Here is a 24,843-nt window from a genome sequence, read left to right on the forward strand (position 1 = left end):
GGATGCGACATTTAATGGGGGAAATTGGGAAGGTCGGGTCTACAGAGTGTTGTTTACAGAAAATGGGACTAGGGAATGGGGAATTGGGGATAGTTGGGAAGTACTGAGGAAATAGGGGAATATTTACAAGCGGATATGGATGGATGCCAATCTCATATCCGCAACAATATATATACAGACAACAATAGACGTTGAAGCAGTAAAGAAACATGAATAAAATAAACACGGGCTTCAAAAATCACCAAAAAAAAAAAAAAAAAAAACTTGTGATGTTGGACGCAAACTTAAAAAGTTCCAGGGGCACCTTTCAAAGCAGATGTTTTAAGTGTATTTAATTAACCAAATATAGATAATAAATACCTCATAAAAGCAAATTCATTATACAAACTTGGACACGAATGGGTCTAACTGGAAATATATTCTCCAGATATTCTCGTAGGAGGACCTGGGAGTTTAGCGGTGGGTTTCATATATAACAAGTACAAAAAGTTTTAATTAAAACAAAAGCCGCGTCGATGTTACACAATGCCTAGATGCAGCTGTGCCTATAACGTCGATGTTATAGGCACAGGACATTCCTATTGATTCGATTACTTGATGTTATTTTTGTGCAAAGTGAAAATATATCTCGGCAATTTCCCGTGTGTGGCGACGAATTTTTAATATATCTCGGCATTTTCCGTCTGTTATTTCAGGCGGTGTATGACTGACCATGCCGTGATTTAAAAAAAAAAAAATCTCGGCAATTTCCCGTGTGTGGCGACACGTGAACGAAGCTATGCTCCTCTCTCCACATTATTGTGACGACGTATAAATTAAATATTTCATCGTGACGATTGTCATCAAATGGACGAATTTTTAATATATCTCGGCATTTTCCCGTCTGTTATTTTGGCGGTGTATGACTGACCATGCCGCGATTTAAACAAAATATATATATCTCGGCATTTTCCCGTCTCTTATTTCAGGCGGTGTATGACTGACCATGCCGCGATTTAAAAAAAATATATCTCAATGGACTTGAAGTTACAGGCCTTTGAGAATTCATTTCGTTCTATAAAGGGCAACTTTCATCGGATTTTCTTCCCGTTTTTTTTCAACCGAGTCTAAAACTATGTTAGCGACTGTGAAAAATGAAATGATATATCGAATTTGATTTGAAATAAAACTGTGTGAGAGAGGAAGACACCACGGGCCTACAAAACAGGCCTCAAAGCTATGCGAGTTAATAAAATGGTGGATATTTGTTTATATGAAGGCTCTCCCAGAATGGGTGGAGCTATGGTTCCCAGAATGGGTGGAGCTTTGAGGTTTTGTCTTCTCTGCAAGAACAAGAAGAACAAGAAGAACAACAACAACAGCAGAGGGCACTCTATGAGCAGCGTCTGCGATGCGGCTAAAAAGTGGTGCTTTGGCTGCATTGGCTGCTCTGGTTTGTGGTGCAACTTTGCCAGCAAGTGTTGAAGAAAATGTATCAGCCGTAAAAAGTGTCCTCATTTTCATGTGGAGAACCCTATTTTTGCCACTTGATAGGAGCCAAAATAAAGCCTTAAAGGCAAAGCAGACACCGAGTTTCTTGGAGACATGAACAACCAGAGGAAGCGAGGTTCACATGTTTAATCCGCAATGGAATCGACCTCTGCACGATATGATACAGGAAGCAAACTGGCACACTTTGAAAAAAAAAATATCACTTTTGAAATAGAGTGCTTGGTGATCAAATCATTTGAAAATTATTGGCTTTGTTGAATTGTGGTCGTAGGGTAAGGGGGAGGGGGGGGGGGGGAGATTTCTCCCTAAAAATACACCACTGACTAAAAGAGAAAAGAACCGCCATTAGATGGCGCTGCTTGTACCCAGTGTGTTACAGGAGGTTACTTTCCCCAAGGTCAATGGATGTTTGTCCGAAATCAAGTCATGTGTTGTCTGGTGTCTCCACACGTGAGCGCTTAATTCGTGTTCAAGACAGCTCTCCCATGAATCTTAAAAGTGTGCAAAATAATAATAACAATAAGAAGAAGAAGAAGAAGAAGAAGTATAGGAGGAGGAGGAGGAGGGGGGGAGGTGGAGGAGGAGGAGGAGGAGGAGGGAACCACAATTGCAAAACTTTCACAACGAATACAATTCAACACTTTGACACCTGTAAAATTAAAAGCAGGACACCAGACCAATGTTTACCTGCTTTATTATGAAGGGACTGGGGTAAGGTATTGTTATGCGAAGTCTTGACTGGATTTGTTTAAATGCAAAGACTTGGCTGGCCAAAAATTTTGATTTTGTGATTAATTTTGACCTTTGTCCACTGTGAAATTGAAAGGAAGATCTACTGATTTTTACTCTGTGGTATGTTCATACCATGTCTTGTCTGCTTCGGTTAAAAAAAGCACGGTGCCAAAAAAAGCCTCTCCTCAGTGAAAGACGCATGGAAGCCCATGTGGAGTTTGCAAAAAAGCACCTAAAGGACTCTCAGACTGTGAGAAACAAGATTCTGTGGATATGCATTGTCAGCTGTGAGACCTTATATAGACAGGTGTGTGCCTTTCCAAATCATGTCCAATCAATTGAATTTACCACAGGTGGACTCCAATCAAGGTGTAGAAACATCTCAAAGATGATCAAGAGAAGTGGGAGGTACCTGAGCTAAATTAAGTGTCATAGCAAAGGGTATGAATACTTATGTCAATGTGATATTTCAGTTTTTTCTTTTTAATAAATTTGCAAAACTTTCTAAAATCCTGTTTTCTCTTTGTCATTATGGGGTATTGAGTGTAGATTGATGAGGGAAAAAATGAATTTAAGCGATTTCAGCATAAGGCTGCAACATAACAAACTGTGAAAAAAGTGAAGGGGTCTGAATACTTTCTGAATGCACTGTATGTGTAAGTACACATGAATACCTCCAATTTTCTCCAAATTTCCCTCAGGCCAGTGTTTAAACAATGCAAGCGACCATTGGGAATGGGGGTATGCACCAAATGAAGGTCACAAATGGACCACAAGGGTGTTGGGGGCAATGTTGCCATTTAACCATTACCAAAGCCATTTATTTCTCCCAAAGTAAAAACAGATGGCTTACGGTTGTGATTGGCAGAACGTACAAGTTTTGTCCGTGTATGCAACAAAATGCATGCAGGGACACCGGGACAAAAAGACGACCACACCTGTAGCAGTGGAATGAAATCCTCTTGTAACAAGTAGTTGCAGCCAGGCCGGGCAAGCAGGGCAACAAACCTGGATGAGTCATCATTGCAAGTTTTGAGTACCCTAAAGACAAAGGAGGCAGGGGGGGGGGGGGGGATAAAGTCAATTTTAAACATTTTAATGTAAGCTAAACGTTTTACTGTTTTGCGGATTTTGGCAAACATACCATGTAGATCTGCGTTCCGCAACCTTTTTAGCCCAGGACCCAATAAAAAAGCCCAGGCATCCAGTCGCGACCCATCGAACCCCCCCTAACGCCCCCCCCCCCCCCCCCCACAAATCGTCACGGAAATATCGATTGCTTATGATGTTAATATTTTGATAAGGGTTCGGTTCATCATCTTTGTACAGTAGTACAATTCGTAATTAAACAATAAAGCAAAGTGACAACAATCATACCAAACACTGTCCTTATTTTGTTGTTATTTTGTACGGATCTCCACGACCATGAGGAGAGAGAGCGCGAGAGACCACGCCCCCCTTGAGAATGAGCAGCGACTTCGATCACAGACACCGCCCACTTGATATTATTGTCAGCCAATCAGGCGTAAGCTCCCTGCCTTGTTAGCAGCTTCGGAAGAGATGAATCCGCCCCTACGATGAATCCGGATGAAGATTTAATGAAGAAGATGATGATGAAGATGAAGATGAAGAAGATGATGAAGATGAAGATGAAGATGAATCTCACAACATTCATTGGCGGTGTATCTTTTGTGAAATGGAATAAAACTTTAATTATTAAAGTGACACGCCAAGATAAGGTGTTTCAACTTTATTTTAATCTTCATCGTGAATAGATGTTGAACTTAAAATGTAACATGAACTGATAAACAAAACAATAATAACTTTTACTGAAAAAAACCCGATATGCATCTGAACTTATATCCAGGTTCAATGTTCCGTTATCATGAACAACATTAAATGAACAACTTTCACTGATTAAACCTGAAAGTGAAACTTACAAGCCTAATTCAAATGTTCCGTTAGCAACATTGTAGATGTGGATTATCCGGTTTCTTTTCTTTGGCTATCTTCTCCGCCACCAGGTAGCTGGCTTTGGTCAGTCCCTTCGACGGAAAAACAGCCGAACTCATTACTGACTTGCTGTTGTTCATCTCGCGTTCTTTCCGGAGAAAAAACTCCCGCGACTTGTTGACATGATCTCCATGTTTCTTCTCGAGGTGCCGTTTCAGCTTTTGGGGCCTGAGGGACTCGTTGGCCAACACGTCAAGGCATATCACACACTGTGGTCGATGAACATTGTGCTTTTCGACATTCAAGGTGAACCCATAGTTCAGGAACACTGGCTGATATGGCGAGTACGTTACGCTCACAGCTCAATCTTTCGAATGAAAAGCAATGGACATTCGCGTGTCGGAAACTAAACGTATGATCTGACTGACTGGATGCACGCGCGGTACATCGCGGTACATCGGTACAGCGCGGTAGAAGAGTCCACACTATAAAGTTTGTGTCGGCGTTCGTTTGATCTCTGTTCTGTTCAGTCGGGAGAAGTAAATCGTCGATAAAGTTTTTTTGCCCACGATTTCTGAAACGATAGTGCGACCCATTGAAAATACTTCGCGACCCAAACCCATAGGTTGCGGAACGTCAATGTACATGACCATTTGGAATACAAACTACTCGGATATGTTATACAAATAATGAGTGATGTGAAAAGCATCATAAAATTAACGGAAAAAAGTTCTGATGACAAGGAAATCGATTTAAAGGAGGAAAAGAATGAAGAGATAGAAAATGCACTTTGTAAAACAATACAGTATAAGGAAATACAGTACATATGAATAATAGTGTATATAAAGGCCTGTCCACTGAGCTCGGTAAAAGCAGTCTCATTACCTGTTCGTACGTTTTTTACAAAGCGTCAATAAAGAAAAGGTATTGACGACATTAATGTACAGGCACTTTGTATGTAACACAACACGTGGTTTAACACACAATGTGTGGGATTGCTTAACGGAGAGCAGCGGATTACATTTGAATGCAAACGAAGTTAGGAGCAACAGCTACTTCAGATAATAATATAAACGGACCAAAAGTCTAACAGCGGCGTAGCCGGGCTTGTAAAATATTATAAACCACAAACAAACATGATTAGCATTTTAAACAGTCGCTAATGCTGCTTTGACATTAAACAAAGAAATTTGGAGGAATCCAGACATCCGTGAGGTAAGTTTTACTTACAGAACTGAGCGAAGATCTACTGTAATCCAAATACCCCACAAGGGTTGGGGATGTGCTCATTTACCAAGCAGCTAGCTTGCGCTTGCCAAGCCAGCTGTTCCTTAACAGTTTTGAATGGAGTGCTTGCTCGAATGCTACAACCACTTGACGATCTCTCCACTAGAACCTTGGTAAATGAACACACACCCAATGTTCTTGAGACCCGACCATAGATCAACTGTAATCTATATACACCAAAGAGGAATGACCCTTCTTGCAGCTCCCGTAGTGAGCGGGTGTAGGCCAACTAGTAAATTAAAAGGTCTAAATGACGGTCAACTAAATGACGTAACGGACACAAAACTGTCGCTACTTTAATATGTAGAAGATGATATATTTTAACTTCCAGTACGTTTGCAGTCACTACAAAGGGATTAGTGTAACGATTAGATTTCCTATAATATTAACGTTATATTTCAAAAATGATATTACCATTAAAAAACCGAGGCTAATTCCTTACTTTATTCTCCGCTAATACTGCGGTTATTAATATTAGTGCCGAACACCGCTCATCATTGATTCATGAACCTTGCACCGCTTCAATCCATTAACTTTGAGAAGGAAGAGATCGGGAAAGAACGTGTGAGGAGATAGACATACTTAATTGTGTGAGATGAGAGATTTATTAACGTGTATGTGTGTGTGTGTGTGTGTGTGTGTGTGTGTGTGTGTGTGTGTGTGTGTGTGTGTGTGTGTGTGTCCTCCATTATGTTCAATGCTGTAGTAATGGAACACCAAACAAACTAGATGGAATTCATAGAATACTTACCCTGCACAGTCAAACTTGTTGTGAGCCAACCCTTCTGTTTTTGATTATTTTTTTTGCTTTGATCCAATATGGCTGCCAGACCACGTGAGCGATGACATCATAAATTTCTATTCTCTAATATAATTGTTGCATAGATCAATAGATCATGCTCAATACATTTCAAACTGATCAGACTAAGCATTGTACCTGTCGAATTATGACGTCATAATTATGGCACCAATGACGTCATCGTTAACATATGGAGTTCTTTACAACACCTATTCCCCATATGGAGTTCTTTAAAATGAGCCACGTTTCAATTTTTTCCATGCAGCGGCTTTGGAGATATAGAGGTGCAACATTTTTCGGTTTTTCCAAGATGGTGCATGTACCACATGACCTATGACGTCATGATTATCATTAAAATATTCTAAAGGAGGAGGCGCTCCTATGGTGAAAATTTCGTGTCCATCAGACCAACAGTTGCTGAAATTTTTTTCATAATGATCGGATGCATAAGTGTTGTATTTTTCAAATTATGATGTCATAACGAAGGCACAGATGACATCATCATTAACATAGCTTATTCCTCATGATGAGTAGTTGACAATGAGCCAGGTATCACTTTTTTCCATGGAGTGATTTCAGAGATATAGAGGTGCAAAGTTTTTCCAAGATGGCGTCTGTACCACATGACCTATGACGTCATAATAATCATTAAATATTCTACAGGAAGAGGCCCTCCTATGGTGAAAATTTCATGTCAATCGGACCAACGGTTGCCGAGAAAATGAATTTTTAAAATGCAGACACGGCACACAGCACACGTATGGCACATGCACTCAGATGAATGCTTAACCCCGCCTTTCGCTTCGCGAGCACAGGGTAACAATTGGGAAAGCCTAACACAGAATGTATCCAATGAGTGGAAAGCAATGCAGCGATGCTGGTGCAAATGTACGAGCATCTTACTATAATTCACCAATTGTCCGTCTGCCCGTCTGTCCATCCGTTCGTTCGAAGGTACCGCAAAAACAGCTCAACCGATCGCAACGATATTTTGGGTGGGTAATCCTGGGACCCCCTGGAGTAAAATAAGCTATATTGTTTTTCCAATTTTTCCAAGTTTTCCAATTGTCCAATTTTCCAGTTTTTCCAAACACGATGGAATAATATTTACCGATATGAACAGTGATGTGGCTTTTATTGAAATTCTACAAATACTGCTTAGATTTTGATGAGAATTACGAACCTGCAGCGAATGCGGAAGAAGACAGATGACGGCAATGCGCGGGTTTGATAATATCCCAATACAACCGTCATTCATTCGTAATGTTAAATCGTTAAACGTTAATCGTGTTAATCGTTTTGTTAAGGTATAAATAGATGATTGGAATTGAGTGAATACAATTACGATTTTGAATTTGTAATTGTGTTCACCCAGACGTACGGAACTTCACATCAGGATTTAAATATTTGTTTATGTCACGAATGTTGTTAAAAGTTTATTTTTTATATTAATGTTATTTCATTTGTGGTTGGAGTTATGCTGTTTGGAATGAAAAAAGAGATCGAGTTCAAGTGAATGACGAAATGCCGTGATGGTTTCTACTTTCTAAATGTGAAATTCGCGGATCGCCATATGCAGATTCGCCATTGACTGTGTATGGAACAAATGTACCCGTTTGTTTGCGAACGGGTACGTTTTTCATGGAAGTCCTTCACGAACTTGCTGTCCATGTCTGACGTGCGACTGAAGGTGCTACAATGATGTGGAACTTATTGGTTTCATGCTTTAGCATTCGCCGTTTCTGCATTGTCTGTTTGCTTCTGGCTCCCCACCCGTGCGTAGCATGGGTACCTCACTAGTTAGAATAAAACATCATTCGGGTCTCTCTCGTCCACAACCTATTAACAGTGAATGTTTCCTGTGTTCGGTTTTTATGCCTCCGCTGACAAAGTCACCGGAGGCATTATGTTTTTGGGTTGTCCGTCGTCCCTCGTCCGTCCGTCGTCCGTCCGTACGTCAGTACGTCCATCTGTACGGGCTAAACTTCGTTTTTCTCAGCAACCATATGTTTGATTGAGATGAAACTTTCAGGGTAGGAGTGACACCCATGCAGAATATTGTTATGATAATTGTGACGTCATAGGTCACGTGGTATGGTTGCCATCTTGCATTAAAAGCAAATTATTAAAATATTATTTCTCGGAAACCGCTGAATGGAAAAATTTGAAACTTGGCACATTGTCAAGTACTCCCAATGGGGAGCAAAAGCATGATAATGATGACATCATAGGTGAAGTGGTATAACAGCCAAAAATGTTTTAATCAAATTCCTTATCCTAAAAACCTGAAAATGCATTCACATGATCTCTGACCCATTTGTATTGAAATATTAAATTTATGACATCATAGGTCACATGGTGTGGTTGCCATATTCGATTGAAGGAAAATATTAAAAATAATTATATCTGAAACCGCTCACCCTATCGATGCAAAATTTTACTACTATCATCTAACAGGACTGTTGCATATAGTTTGAAAATGATGATGTCATAGGTCACGTGGTTTTGCAGCCATCTTGGATAGAAAAACAAACCTTATCCAATCAACACAAAACTTCACAAACGTGATCCCCCACGCATACATATGCAGAGTGATGGCATCTACCCGTCGTGGGAACGGAATATGCGAGGCATATTGGCAACACAGTCGCATTGTTCTAGTTTTTTTATTTGTTGCAGTGGCAGATTTTTGCATTTTTTGCAGGACTTGATCTCACATATCCACATTGTCATGTTTTCCAGTTATTGAACACAACCCATTATCCTCTAATAAAAAAATAAACTGCTTCCCAAACAAAATACAACGCATGCTTAGTTTATACTAAAGGAAAATCCACTACATTCTTTCCAATTTTATACCCTTCTCTTCCCCACACCCTCCATCTTCTTCCTCACCTCTCACCTTCCACGTTTGATTGGATGACATTGATGAACAACTAAACTTGTGCAACTGCCAGTAGGAGAGGTTCTGGGATTGAAAGGTTGCAACTTCGATGATGGACAATTCCCAGAGGATGATCGGAATGGCCATTGAATCAGGCATTCAATAAGCTGAAGTTTGTAGTAGACAGTGTGGTGAGTGTGACTAGAGTGAGTGATAGGTTGATGATGGTGAAAATGATGATTGGAAAGCTCTTGGTGAACGTCATCTCGGGATATGCTCCGCATGTTGGTCGAAGCGATGAAGAGAAGGACAAGTTCTGGTGTGCGATAGAGAAGCTGATGGAAAACGTGAAAGATGAGGAAGTTGTTGTGGTAGGAGGAGACCTAAATGGACATGTGGGAAGGAGTATGGATGGTTTTGACGGAGTTCATGGGGGATACGGATATGGTGTGAGAAATGGAGAAGGTGAAAGGATTTTGGAGTTTGCTGATGGAGCTGATTTGTTGATTTGCAATACTCAGTTCCAGAAAGAGGATAATAAGCTTGTTACATACACGTCAGGTGGGTCGACGACAACCGTTGACTACCTGCTGGTGCGTAGGCGAGATAGGGGGCACCTCCGGGACACAAAGGTGATCCCGGGGGAAGAGGCTGTTTCACAGCACCACTTGGTTGTCTGCGACATAAGGGTGAAAGGTGTGAGGAGAGCTCGGCGGGTGAAGTACCAACCGAGAATGAAGGTGTGGAGGTTGAAAGAGGTGACAGTAAGGGAGGCATTAAAAGAGAGGCTGAGTAGGGTCGAGGATGATGTGGTTGAGCTTGAAAGTGGTTGTATGTCAATGAAAGCTAGTCTGTTGGGAGCCGTTGGTGAGGTATGTGGATGGACAAAAGGACCACCGAGGCACTCGGAAACATGGTGGTGGGATGATGAAGTTGGAAAGATGATGAAGTTGAAAAGCCGCCCGGCCAAAATGAGAAGAGGAAGAAGTTCAAGGAGTGGCGGAAGGTGAAGGGTACGGGAGCAGAAACAGCAGAGCATGAAAGTTATAAGGCAGCCAGGAAGGCTGCAAAGAAAGAGGTAGCAAAGGCGCAGGAGGCATGTAGGAAAATGTTCGGAGAACGCTTGGATTCGGAAGAGGGTCAGAAAGCAGTATTCAGGATTGCAAAGCAGATAGCGAAAGAGAGGTGTGATGTGATGGGGGTGAGTTGCTTGAAGGATGAAGTGGGACAAATCGTTGTCGACCCAGATGGAATTAAAGGAAGATGGAAAAGATATATGGAAATGCTGTTGAATACAGAGAATGAATGGGATGGCAACATAGAGAGTAACCCAGTTTTAGGACCGGCAGAGAAGATAACTGAGAAGGAAGTTGAGGAAGCGATAAAAGCAATGAAGGGTAGAAAAGCGGGAGGGCCGACGGGAGTTGTGGGAGATATGTTGAAGGCAGCAGGAAGTTGGGGTGTGAAGAGAATGACCGAGATCTGTAATCTGGTGGTGAAAGAAGGCCGCATTCCAGTGCATTGGGAACTGAGTACCCTCGTCCCTCTATACAAGGGGAAAGGTGACCCTCTGGAGTGTGGCTCGTACCGAGTGTTACGTATCCCGGATTTAGAGGAGTTACTATTCATGTCATTGCTTATTAATGTTTATTCTATTAAAGGTTGTTGTGGTTAAAGGGTTAGAGAGGCTCCGGATAACAGGAGACCGGAAACGGGATAGTGAACCGGAAGAAGAAAAAGACACGAGGTCCGGGAGAAGCGGCGATCTTCCTCCTCGTCGCCCAGCTCCGACGCGAGCGGTGTCGATATTGAGCAGCGTGGGGGACGCTGCGTTTGAAAGCCCGTCTGGCGAAAGGAGTTACCTGCGCGGGGTAATTATCGATTACACGTCAAGTTGCCGTGGGTTCGTGCACGGTACCAAGCGTCCGGCACAGTTCGCCTCGACCTCTACAAGGACGCGTACGGGTTGCACCTTGGGCCTCGCGCGCTTTGCCAGCCGCGCTTTGCTTTTGCCCGCTTGGCTGTGCAAGGAGGAGGGCGCTGCAGCAGTTGTTCCCGGTACGTGGCGTGCACGTTTGGAGCACGTCAGCCAGGGGTCCGTTCAACCGCCCGTGTGCGGAGAAGTCGACCTTCACCTTGGCCAGGAGGGGCCCAGAGACATTGTGAGGGACAGTGACCATTGAGGGGTCGTGAGTGGGGAAAGGGGGGACATACATGAGATGGCCATCTTAGTAATATTGGTGATTGATTATTGATGGTTGTTGATTGATTGGGGAATATTGTTACGGACACGACTTAGATGTTGCTTGACCGAGCGGAATGGCCGCCGTGTTCGCACAAGTTACCCGATTACACTCGAACGTTGGCCGAATCGCGCTATGCTAAATCAATGAAGGAAAGGACACAACGGCTGGGTTAAATGACACGACACCAGGGGTACAGTTCTCAAGACCTCCGGAGGAGGATATAATATGGGGTATGCAGAACGTTTAGATTACACGACACAAGAGGTACAGCACAGAAAGGTGGGCACTTAGATACGGTCTTATCTTAGCCCCGACAGATCACAGACAAACGGGACAAGACTGACTCACACAGGGATTGATGGCAAGGAAGGGCAGGTAGTCGATGGCTCAAGGTGCACCTTGGCTCAGGGGCAGAATCGACTCGGTCCGGTCCAGAGATGCGGGAGGTATCTCTCAGCGCTAGGAGGTGGCGTCCTTTCTTCTTCGTAGCTGAGGCGCATCTGACGTCACCTCCGTCTTCCTGCGCATGTCCAGTGGGGAGTGACACGCCCACGGCTCGTTAGCTCCGCCCCAGATGGAATCGGTCCGCCGCTTCTTATTGGGTGCGGGGGGTTACCGGGCTCCGCCCTTGACGAGGAGCTGACAGTGAGCCCCTGCGTGGTAACCCCGTCAGAGCACATGGTCAATGGCGGCTAACCAAGCCGGAGTGAGGACGCGCACTCCCCGCGCCGCTGTTGTTGTTGTTGGTGTTGTTTCATGAGGAAGAGATGCGGGGAGGTATTGGGAGGTCCTAAACTTACTACTGGTGCCATACAATCACATTCTGGTGCAACGAAGAGTCAGAATTAATGGAAACGAGTCCTTAACTGACATAGACTAAGAATAACTAGCAAGATGTCCTATAGTTGTCTACGTGAGATGCGGTGAACCTGGGTACGACATTTAATGGGGGAAAAAGGGGAAGGTCGGTTCTACAGAGTGTTGTTTACAGACAATGGGACTAGGGAATGGGGGATTGGGGATAGTTGGGGAGTATTGGGGAAATAGGGGAATATTTACAAGCGGATATGGATGGAGGCCAAATCCCATATCCGCAACAATATATTATTGATGAATCCAGATCCTTGGTGTGGGGTTTCTTATTGACTTGAATTGTTGTGTCTTTCATATTGATTGCGTTACGAAAGCGTATAAATCATAGATCTTTCTGGCGGAGTTACTCTCACGGTCCGGGGGTCACCGAGACCAGGTAGTCACCGGGAGGACCACGTAACACGAGCGATAAAGTTATTGGAGCATGGAATGAAGGTATTGGAAAGGGTGTTGGAGAGGAGGATAAGGAAGAAAGTGAAGATCGACGAAATGCAGTTTGGATTCATGCCAGGAAGAGGAACGACAGACGCGCTTTTCATTGTGAGGCAGTTGCAGGAGAAGTACATGGAGAAGAGGAAGAAGTTGTTTCTTGGGTTTGTTGATCTGGAGAAAGCATTCGATCGGGTTCCACGCAAAGTATTGACATGGGCATTGAGGAAGTTAGGAGTGGAGGAATGGTTGATCAGAGTAGTGATGGCAATGTACAAAAGAGCGCGCACAGCTGTAAGGACGAAGGACGGGAACAGTAGTGAGTTTGAGGTGAAGGTGGGAGTGCATCAGGGGTCGGTACTAAGTCCACTACTATTTGTAGCTGTGATGGAGGTGCTGGCTCAGAATGTAAAGGAGGGTTTACCGTGGGAGTTGTTGTATGCAGATGATCTGGTGTTGATTGCGGAAAGTATGGATGGACTGAAGGAAAAGATGAACACATGGAAGGAATGTATGGAGACAAAAGGTCTGAAGGTGAATATCGGAAAGACGAAGGTGATGGCAAGTGGCAAAGCATGTGGTGAGGTGGAAAGAACTGGGAAGTGGCCCTGTGCTGTGTGTCGGAAGGGTGTCGGAGTGAACTCCATTCAGTGTACAATGTGCGCTGAGTGGATTCATCAAAAATGTAGTGGTCTGAGAGGGTCATTAACCAGTGTGGCAGCTACATTCAAATGTAAGGTGTGCACAGAGGGAGCTGCAGATGGAGGAAATGTTGAGTTGAATCTTGGAGACGGCATGAAGCTGGAAGGTGTGAAAACATTTTGCTACCTCGGAGACATGCTGAATGGAGAAGGTGGATCAGACTCGGCAACGGTTGCTCGAGTGAGATGTGCATGGAAGAAGTTTCGGGAATTGAGTGGCGTGCTGATGATGAGGGGAGTGTCGTTGAAGCTGAAGGGAAAGGTGTATGCTGCATGTGTGAGAAGTGTTGTGATTTATGGGAGCGAGACATGGGTAATGAACGTAGAGCAGCAATGAAGGTTGGAAAGGGTGGAAATGCGAATGGTTCGACGGATGTGCGGAGTATCGTTGAGAGAGAGGAAGACAAATGATGAATTGCGAAAGATGATGGGAATAGAGCCTATGATTGATGCTGTGAAGAGGAACAGGTTGAGATGGTTTGGTCATGTGTTGAGGAAGGATGAAAGTGACTGGTTGAGAATAGTGATGGAAATGAATGTAGAAGGAAGTAGAAGACGGGGAAGACCGAGAAAGACTTGGCTAAAGATGGTGGAAGAAGAAATGCGGGCGAGGGGGTTAACAAGGAGAGATGCAGAAAATAGGGCAAAATGGAGAAGATTGTTATGGGGACCGCAAGGCTAACCCCCGCTCTAGCAGGGAAAATGGCCTTTAAAATGCATGTTGTTGTTGTTGTGTATTCAATAAGCTGAAGGAATTCTTCAGATCCAACCAGACTCGCTCTAACCATTACACCACCGTAATGGTTAGAGCGTCCACTCCAAGGTTGAGAGGTCAGCGGTTCAAACTGCCGCCAAATCATGCCAAAGATTTTAAAACGTGCTACTTTCTTGCTTGACATTCAGCATTTAAAAGGAAAAGAGCACGGACAATCTCCATATATTGGCATGCATGGGGAAGAAGAAAACCCTCCCTAAGAAATGCGTGTGCGGTGAGAAAGGCGGCGCCATTGTTGTGACGTCACTGGTAACCAGAGTGCCCCGAGACATGACGGCACAACCACTCAAGCTCTGTGGCTGTGTTTGTCTCGTCTAACAGTCCTGTGTTGTGCCTCGTGTATTTATTTGTCTGTAAGTTTATGCCCGTGAGATGTACGTAGTGTGTTCAAAAAGTATCCGACCTTTATTTTTCGTGCGTAAAAAAAAAGAAGCTAGGGAGGCGTTGATTGGTGCACGTATGTAGGCGATCCTAATGCGCACGTGTGAATTTTTTTCCCACCTGCAGAAGCTGTCATTCGACGGCAGTCCGCCGATGAGTGAGGACATGTAAGTGAGCGCCGTCGGATTTTCGTTTTTGACAAAATGACGGAAAAACTTGAACAACGCTACTGCATCAAATTTTGTGTTTCATCAAACTTGCATCAAAACTGCAACTTGGTTTCTGGGTCGTACCCATAAACCCAGGACTCATCGCCAGTGATCACTGTGTTGAGGAAGCTGGGATCGCTGTTCACAGTCTCCAGCATGCCCTGTGCAATCTCCAAACGGAGTTGCTTCTGCTCAATCGTTAACAGCTTTGGTACGAACTTCGCTGAGATTCTCCTGAAGCCCAAATCCTCCTTCATAATGGAATGAACGGTATTGAATCTTGCGGATCGTTTCCACTTGGGAATCGCCAAGCTTTACACAAAATTTGATGCAGTAGCGTTGTTCAAGTTTTTCCGTCATTTTGTCAAAAACGAAAATCCGACGGCGATTACTTACATGTCCTCACTCATCGGCGGTCTGCCATCGAATGACAGCTTCTGCAGGAGGGAAAAAATTCACACGTGCGCATTAGGATCGCCTACATACGTGCACCAATCAACGCCTCCCTAACTTCTTTTTTTTTACGCACGAAAAATAAAGGTCGGATACTTTTTGAACACAGTAGTATGTGAGGTAGATCCACTATGAGCTTTAGATAGTGTAAAATAAAATGATGAAAAAATGATTTCTCGCACCAGAACCATACAACTATTATTTAATTACTCTTCTTATTAGTTAAAATCTTGAAATATATTGGTGGTTACTTACTTTATTGGTGGTTATTGGTGGTTAAAACTTACTAATTATAAAATTATTAAATAATCATAATATGTTTGCAATTATCATAAAATAATACATCTGAACCCCAGAGCCTTTTTCTGTTCAAAAGCCGTACCTACTCATCCCTTCACCGACAGGTTTAATCAAAAGGGAGCTTGTTGCACTTCACAAACATTCCCTATCTATCTGTGAATCTCAATATGGCTGTAAAATGAAATGAAATACACAAAAAAGGATATTTTATAACATGTAGTAGTAGTTGTTCTTGCTGGTGTCTTTGTGGCAGTGTTGGTGTCGTTGCTTGTGTGCTCCTTACTTGTACTATTATATTTTTATGCCTCCGTTGACGAAGTCACCGGAGGCATTATGTTTTCAGGTTGTCCGTCTGTCTGTCCGTCCGTCCGTCCGTCCGTCATAGGTTTTCGTTACCACGATAACTTGAGAACGGTTGAAGGGATCTTAGTCGAACTTGGTGCAGATATGTATAATGAGGTAAAGATGAAATGATTCGATTTTGGGGTCAAGAGGTCAAAGGTAAAAATCTGTAATAGGTCTATAACTTGAGAATGGCTAAAGGGATCTAATTCAAACTTGGTACAGATATGTATAATGATGTAAACATGAACCGATTTAATTTTGGGGTCAAGGTCAAGTTCAGAGGTCATGTCAGGTAAAAATGTGATAACTTGAGAACAACTGTATGGATTTAAAGCAAACTTGGTACAAGTATTATAATGATGTAATAATTTGGGCGGAGGCATATCGGTCGGCGTCGTGATTTATATTGCTTCAAGAAGCATTACGAAACAGCATATAATTTCCCGTGTCCGCCACGCTCTATTCTAAAGAGTTCCTACTGTCATGTCACTGGTCGTTACAAACGGCTACATTAAAGCTCCAGGTCGTGCTTCTTCTTCCATCCTGGAAAGACAGCCTTTTAAAAACAGGTATCTTTATGGTTAAACGGCCACTAATGTTTGTTACAAGTAAATTGATTAATTTATTAGCCTTCCAACAGTACAATTTTTTATTTTTATGACAGCAGGAAGCCTTTAGAATAAAGCCATACAGACACACACGGGGACAAATACATACTTCGCATAGTAATAGATGTGGAAAAAAAAAAAAAAAAAAAAAACCTTTAGAGGCCATTTTTCCCCGCAAGCGGGGCTTGGCCTTTTTCGGGGACCGTGGTTGTTGTTGTTTTTTTGGTCCCCTTTTTGAAGCAATGTTTTACGGCCGGATGCCCTTCCTGCCGCCAACCCTTTTTGTCGCCTTTTTACGACAAACAGGAAATTACCAGTGAACTGGTGCTCAATTAGCCGACCTCGGAAGGATGACAGGCTGAGTCAACCCCCCTGGCGTTAATTCAGCGATCGACCAGGATTCAAACGCAGGATCCTAGGATCCTAAGCTGGCACCCTAGCCGCTAGCCCAACACCAGGCTTAATAGATGTGGATACTGGATAGGAAAATAAGTGGTTTGGAATTTTTTATATTTGCGTGGGTAAGGAGGTGGAGGATGGGCACTGGGCAGCAAATGTTATCCAAGCATGCACAGAATTGGCTTTTTCTGCAGCTCCCTTTATTTGTATTCTTGAATTCCTTGTAAATACAAACCTCTGGTCAAAGCAGTAATATGGAAGACCAAAATATAAATGAAGTACTAAATAAAAAAACATTAGCTATGATTGTGTAAATAAGATGTAATTAAATAACAAATGCAAAAGCACAATCAAGGGGATTAATAAACAAATTTCAAATTCTGACTTGGACTTGACCAATTGTTGATGAGCGCACAAGATAAAGAGACCTCTCCCCGCTCTTACTTGCGCCACATAGCGATGAAGGTATGCACCGAGACAAAACCCGTTCTCTCGCCACTTGCTGCGTGGAACATGGCAGACTTCCAGTACAAGGGGCATCCACAGGCCTGAGAGATGGAACAGGTAGAAAGTGTATTGGAATGAATAACGCCGTGTCTGGAACTGGGGTCTAAACTGGAATTATGACCTGAAGTGCCGCGATAAATTCCTTTCTTATTGATTAATATAATTATCCACTTTGTTCCTCTTGGCAATCCTGGCAAACATCATCTTACAACTCTCAAGGCTGAACTCTCAAACCAGTCTCCTTCCTCTGAGTCTTGGAGGTGCCTTGTCAAGTTCATCTCTAGTGTATGCTGCCCATCCATATCGTCCCTCACCACAAACAGCATTAGTGCCTGAAGGCATGAGATAAGGCAGAATGTCTAACGTCTGTCTTTGCCTCCAAATGTCGTGTAACCAACCCATCCCGTTCTGTCCCCATCCTACACCCAATGTACCCACTGTCTACTGGACTCTGTGTCCTTCTCACCTGCGGAAGTAGAGAAAGTTCTGTCTGCCTTGGCCCCGCTTCGGCAATGGGCCCAAAGAGCATCAGTGCTCGTGCTCTCAAATCCTGCTCTGCCGTTCTTGCTCCCCCTCTATCTGACCCATTCAGTCTATCTTTCTCCTTGGGCCACCTCTCCTCCTGATGGAAGTCAGCAACCAACACTCCCGTCACCAATAATAGCGCAAAAACAGACTACAAAATATAGGTCAGTGAGCTTGGTTCCAATTATAAGCATGAAATCCATCATTGCTTCAGATGTCAAATCTTTCCTGATTTCAAAGAGTCTGACCATCAGTTTGGATTCAGTCCTGGTCACTCAACTTTGGACACGTTTCTGCATTTCTCTCAGCAATGGCTGGAGGCCATATATCTCAAGCATGACGTCATGACCGTCTCTTGGACATATCTCTGGTGTTCGACAAAATTTAGCATCCGAGCTTTGATTGAAAAGCTCTCTGCCTGTGGGATTCAAGGCCACCTTCATTCTGGATTTCTAACTTCCTCCATTCTCATAGTGGACATGTTGCCATCAATGGAGCCCTCTCCTCCCTTCTCCCAGTGAGGCTTGGGTTCCCAAAGGCAATATTTTTGGCTCAGTCTTGTTCTTCATCCATATAAATGACCACTCCAATGCTCTGAAAAACTCTCTTCCTTTATACGATTCCACATTGTATCGTATAGTACCCCGATCCCTCTGTGAGGCAGACAGCAGCTGTGTCTCCCGTGACAAGGCTGAAGCACAGGGTCTGTTACTCTCACAATGCAAGCAGGTCAGTGGTCTCTGTTTTCTACCATATAATTTCCAATATTGCCCGATCTGCTTCCTCAGTCCTCCAACCCTCCCCAACTATTCCAGGTTGGACACATTCATCCAGTAACCCCTTCCTGGATAAACTTCCAAAATCCAGGTTAACTGCACACCTCAACTCCTTTATTCCTCACATCTCTTAACTGCACTGACATCTCTCATAATCCATAATTCTCTCCCATGACCTTTCTTACCTGTCTTTCCTAAAACAACCAATAGTTTCAATGTTTCCTCCCCTCTTCCCTCTCTCCTTTCCTGTCCGGTCATTCCCTTGGCATTTGTCCCACTGTCACAAGATTCAAATTTATATTAGAATACTGTATTGTACAATTAGATCACTATGGGGTTCGATGATAAACACAAATACTAACTAGAACGGCACTCAGTAGAGAGCATACCTCCACCTGGTTGGCCATATCACTCAAGGGTAAAGAATCTAAATTTCGTCAAAAATTAAATAATTCTCATATCGGAATCCATATTCAGATCTTCACCAAAATCGAATCGATTCTTCCTTGTCACACACACAACCTGTCCACCAGGTTTCAACTAAATCCGTCCACAACTTTTTGAGATATCCCGCAATGTATAGATTTTGGCCCTATTTCCCAATAGTGAAGAATCACTTAAGAAATTAAATAATTCTCATATCCGAATCGATATTCAGATCTTCAGCAAAATCGAAGCTATTTCTCCTTGTCAGACACCCAACCGGTCCACCAAGTTTCGTCCGAATCCGTCCACAACTTTTTCAGATCTCCTGCTATGTATCGCTTTTGGCCCGATCTCCCAATAGTGAAGAATCGCTTTAAAAATTCTCGTAGCCGGATCCGAATGCGGATATTCACCACAATCGAATCATTTCGTCCTCGTCACATACGCTACATCTCTGCCAAATTTCGTCTGAATCCATCCACAACTTTTTGAGATATTTTGTTCACAAACAAACAGACAAACAAACGGGGGTGAAAACATAAGCTCCATCCACCTTTGGTGGCGGAGGTAATAAGCAGCAATAAATAAACGAGAAATCCACAATGGGGGTAAAGAGAGTCGCATGCTCGATATGGAAACAGAACTCTCCATATAAAATAATTTTCATTGGCCCATCGGTCATGTTTCTCTGCTCCTCCTGCCTTTTGTAGAAATTTAGCAAAAGCCTTTTGAATAGTGAGAAAAACGACTAAATGGAGAGAAAGAAGGAATGAGTGAGCCGTGATTACCAATTATTACTTGCGTGATAAATATCTGACAAAGAGCTCATGGCAGGTGTAAAGTCCAAAGCATTAACTCATTGTCATATCGAAAGGTACAACTCCACACTGGATCTTGTTTCTCACCTTGGCAACTTTGCCCATATTCTGAATGCTTGCCCGCTCATCCGGGAACTCTGCAAAAACTTTTTCAATGACATCAATCGCTTGGTCGGTACTGGGCCCATTGCTAGTTGGGCGACCACGTGGAAAGTAAAACCTTGGGATGCTGGCGGTTGTAGCGGCTGGGAGTGCTGGCTTCTCCTTCTTGGCAGCTGAGGGAACCTGCAGAGGGTAAAGTCAGAATGTTAGAGAAGAGGTAATGGTTGGGGGTAAAGTAGAGCACCTCCATGGCTGCTGTTACACATACATCAACTGTAAACTAACTAATGGACATGGAGAAGGGAGTTGATTAGGCAAGGAGACAACAAACAGAGGTGGAGGAGAAGGGGTGGGGGCCTGGAGAGAATAGTTGAAGTTTCGTGTTTAGTGAGGAATGACGTAGGAGAGAACTAGAAAGGATATGGAGAAGGAATAAGAGAATGTGTTGTGGAATCATGTATGTCTGTCCACATGTATGTGCATGTCCACATGTATGTCTTTCAGCGGTGTCTGGTAAGAAGGTCGGATTGAGGGAACTTGGAATATATTTGAAGGAATTGCAGGATATTATATGGGATACTTGGGGAGAAACTTTGAGCAGTTTCCATCAACTACGGATGTCTCCTCAAAAGATTGAGTGTAAGTTGCACTGGGTTTTGCAGAGATCTGGAGGGAGCATGTTCACATGAATGTCATTCAGCGGTGTCTGGTAAGAGGTCGGATTGAGGGAACTTGAAATATATTTGAAGGAATTTCAGGATATTATATGGGATAGTTGGGAATGTTAGTATATGGATAATAATGGATAGTTAGAAGAGAATGAGAAGGTCGACAAGTAGTCAGAGTCAGGGAAAGGTTGGGAAGGTAGAGGCATGTAAGGGGGTGGGGGTGACAGACGCAGCATACTGAGATTTCTGAGCCACACTGATGCACGGTTTGGAAAATAAATAAATAAAAAACAGCAGGTGCAAAAAAAGGCATTATAAATGTCTATAAAATATACACTAGAGCAAAGTGAATGACACGCCATCAAAAATCACACTTCCCACATAAAATAGAGTTGAAAGATGGCAAAAAAAGTTCCACCAGGAATGACCAAAATATCAAATTTTGAGATTAAAAAATTGTACCAATTTACATTTGACCCCTTTTGACCTCTGTGCCTACCCTAAGTGATGATCTGGGGGTCAAAAAAAGTTTATCTATCTCCTTACAATAGGCTTTCATTTCAAATACAACATGACCTCATTTGGAAAAGCTTGAAAACTGACCCAGGCGACCCCAAGTCTCCAATGGGTTATGAACTCGTGGTAAAATCCAAAACCATTACATACTTCATACATCCTCCAATGTTGATTGCATGTACAAAGAAAGTTTCATTTAAAACATGTTTTAAAATATGCCCGTAAACATGTTTTAAAATATGCCCGTAATATGCCCATAAACATGTTTTAAAATATGCCCGTAATATGCCCGTAAACATGTTTTAAAATATGCCCGTAATATGCCCGTAAACATGTTTTAAAATATGCCCGTAATATGCCCATAAACATGTTTTAAAATATGCCCGTAAACATGTTTTAAAATATGCCCATAATATGCCCGTAAACATGTTTTAAAATATGCCCATAATATGCCCATAAACATGTTTTAAAATATGCCCGTAATATGCCCGTAAACATGTTTTAAAATATGCCCATAAACATGTTTTAAAATATGCCCGTAATATGCCCGTAAACATGTTTTAAAATATGCCCGTAATATGCCCGTAAACATGTTTTAAAATATGCCCGTAAACATGTTTTAAAATATGCCCGTAAACATGTTTTAAAATATGCCCGTAATATGCCCGTAAACATGTTTTAAAATATGCCCGTAATATGCCCATAAACATGTTTTAAAATATGCCCGTAAACATGTTTTAAAATATGCCCGTAAACATGTTTTAAAATATGCCCGTAATATACCCGTAAACATGTTTTAAAATATGCCCGTAATATGCCCATAAACATGTTTTAAAATATGCCCGTAAACATGTTTTAAAATATGCCTGTAAACATGTTTTAAAATATGCCCGTAATATGCCTGTAAACATGTTTTAAAATATGCCCGTAATTGCATTTTTGGTATTTGACTTTTGGACCCCACCCCAGGGGTCGGGGCCAAAATGACACGGCTCTTGCATCTTCTTGCCATGTGGTGATCACAACTACCAAGTTTGGTGATTTCCGTTTAGGAGATAGAGTAACGGATGGACTGTCAGACAACAATAAATTAATTGGATAACCATAAAGGATGGAAATTATTAGAATAATTAGAGATTATATTAATCAGAACAAAATATTTTGTGATTGCTAAAATATTTTTCCCTCATCTCCCGTGATTGTTACAAGTATGTAATACAATACAATAGACATCGCAAACGTGTAGCACCACAACATACAAGTGTCATCCTTGTGAAGCCAATCTTGCTCCATGAGGGTTTGCATTGTATTGAAGATTTACTTGGAAAACGGCGCAGGGTTTGAGTGCAGCCACAAGGGGAGAGGCCGTTTATTTTGGGCAAACACGCATTTGGAATAAGATTTGGAAAGTAGTTCCATAAATCGCCGCACGTACAACTTCTCGCACCATTTTTGGGGGAAATTCTGCAAGAGGAACGGCAAGAGGAATTTCATCTATTTTGGGAACCGTGCGCACTCGGGCATACAGAAAAACACACACACACACACACACAAACAACCACACACACACACACACACACACACACACACACACACACACACACACACACACACACACACACACACACACAATTAGGGGGGGATGAGGGATCAACAAGTTTTTTCCTCTCACCATGAAGCAATAACAGTAACACATCAGCAAAACTGGGCACATCCAGATCTTGATCGTTTACAGCCAACGTCATGTATTTACCTCAGAGTTAACGACGTGACGTTCCTCATGCCATGGAAGTACAAGTCGTCTTTTAGGCCAATTCTTTTGTACCCTCCCTTACATGTACCTCAGAAATATTATATCAGGAGTCATGTCAGGGAGTCAGATGGATACTTTTGTGCAATCTCTTTTCGTTGTTCTAACGGAAACCATCTGACGGCTCATCTCTGGGGCTGCTTTTAGCAGCGGCTCCAACTCTCCTGACGAGACTATTTCCTTCAGATTTCCACAGTTTCAAACAGCTGTGCTAAATAAAAGAGTCATTTGCGACACATGCCGTCAAAAGTGAGGCATGATTTAAGGTCATTTGCTGGGGGCACAGCTGTGCCGCTGATGCAGTGCCCCTCCCCTCCCCTCTGAAGGTTACAGCAGCCATTTGGAAATTGTTCAGGGTGCCGGCAATAGCTCGCATACTCTTCAAGGACACCATGTTATCCTTAACGTCCACAAACTAATTCTAGCAAACACGGCCAGTTGAACACCTGTTAAAGGGACGACACACATTGATGAATCGCCCTGCCGGTGAACCACCAGGATGGGCCGAGATTGGGTGGTTATAGCGGAGTTTAAAGTGCAGCCCTAGGAACTGGATATATAATGCAATGCCATGTTTTTGGGATTATAAAGGAGTACAAGTCAGGAGACGACGATGGTTCACGAGCGAGCGGTATTCAATGACAAAGGACGGACTGTAACCGAAACAGGCCCGGACAGGCCAGGCCCGGAAATGTCAAAACGAAGGTTACTGACCTTGAAATGAGATAGAAAATAATGTATAATCAGTTATGAGGTTAGTTACCTACACAATACCGAAAATTCGGTGAAAAATGAAATGAAATGAAAAAAAAAATGAAAAAAAATAATAATAAATAAATAAAATGAAAAAGAAAAGAAAAATCGAGCTCCATGGGGCTAGACACATGACATTGGCCTAACCAAATACCAAAACACCTGTCAGATTCCACCAAACCCCTCGGAGAAGATGTAGCTTGAACTCGATTACCCCCTAAAAAGACATCTTTTTCGGACGTGGCTCCGCCCACAATGGGCGCAATACGCCCACTCTAGACAGGACACAACTAGATCATGATATCAACCTCCCACCCAAGTTTCATCAAGTTCGGATGATATCATCGGGTAGATATGCTGCGGACAGACAGACAGACACACAGACAAACACACATGACGAATATAGTGGTTACTTGATAACTCGTGAACCAATACAATTTTGTCCAAATGCCACTACTTTCATGAAAAAATAAAATTGGACACAAATTCTAAACAACAACGAATAAAGATGAGAAAGTGACGTGTATGCTTATAGCTCCCAATTTGCTGGTTCTCAAAATCAGAGATTTATGGCACAGAGTGCTGAAGTGTTTATAAAACAAAGCACGATATTTTGTAGGTAAAGGTTGTGAGTAATGTAGTCGCGTGCATTTCCTGACAATTTGGCAGTCTGTAGTGTTATGTAATAACCAATCAAGTTTCATGTAGCCCTTGTTAATGTGCAACAAATGTATCTAAGATGTGCAACAAATGTCCATGAACAGGATATGTCCAACTATCTACTGAAAACAAGATCAACTAGCACTCGGTAGAGGGCTAACCTACGCCAGCCTGAACAGTTTACATTTTGTATCCCACCGATAGGACGGATCCAGACCAAAATCGAATTGGTTTTTTCTTGTCACCTAACCAACAAGCTGAAGGGAAAGGTGTGTGCTGCATGTGTGAGAAGTGTTATGATTTATGGGAGCGAGACATGGGTAATAAACGTAGAGCAGCAACGAAGGCTGGAAAGGGTGGAAATGCGAATGGTTCGACGGATGTGTGGAGTATCGTTGAGAGAGAGGAAGACAAATG

General features: G+C 42.7%; 1 protein-coding gene across 1 annotated transcript in view; it reads right to left on the minus strand.

Moving 5' to 3' along the window:
- Positions 1-20,409, minus strand: part of LOC144889305 (serine/threonine-protein phosphatase 2A regulatory subunit B'' subunit beta-like) — a gene marked incomplete at its 3' end in the record, with an annotated part of 49,084 nt that extends 28,675 nt beyond the window's left edge. Inside the window, exons 1-3 of the mRNA XM_078769421.1 lie at positions 20,005-20,409; positions 17,310-17,413; positions 3,162-3,264 (exon numbers count right to left, since the gene is read on the minus strand). Coding sequence (XP_078625547.1) covers positions 3,162-3,264; positions 17,310-17,413; positions 20,005-20,022 — 225 coding nt within the window. The remainder of the gene's footprint in view (positions 1-3,161; positions 3,265-17,309; positions 17,414-20,004) is intronic.
- Positions 20,410-24,843: the final 4,434 nt, after the last annotated feature.

This window comes from Myxine glutinosa, unplaced genomic scaffold (assembly GCF_964187855.1).
Source record: "Myxine glutinosa unplaced genomic scaffold, kmMyxGlut1.1 SCAFFOLD_2471, whole genome shotgun sequence".
Taxonomy (NCBI): Eukaryota; Metazoa; Chordata; class Myxini; order Myxiniformes; family Myxinidae; genus Myxine; species Myxine glutinosa.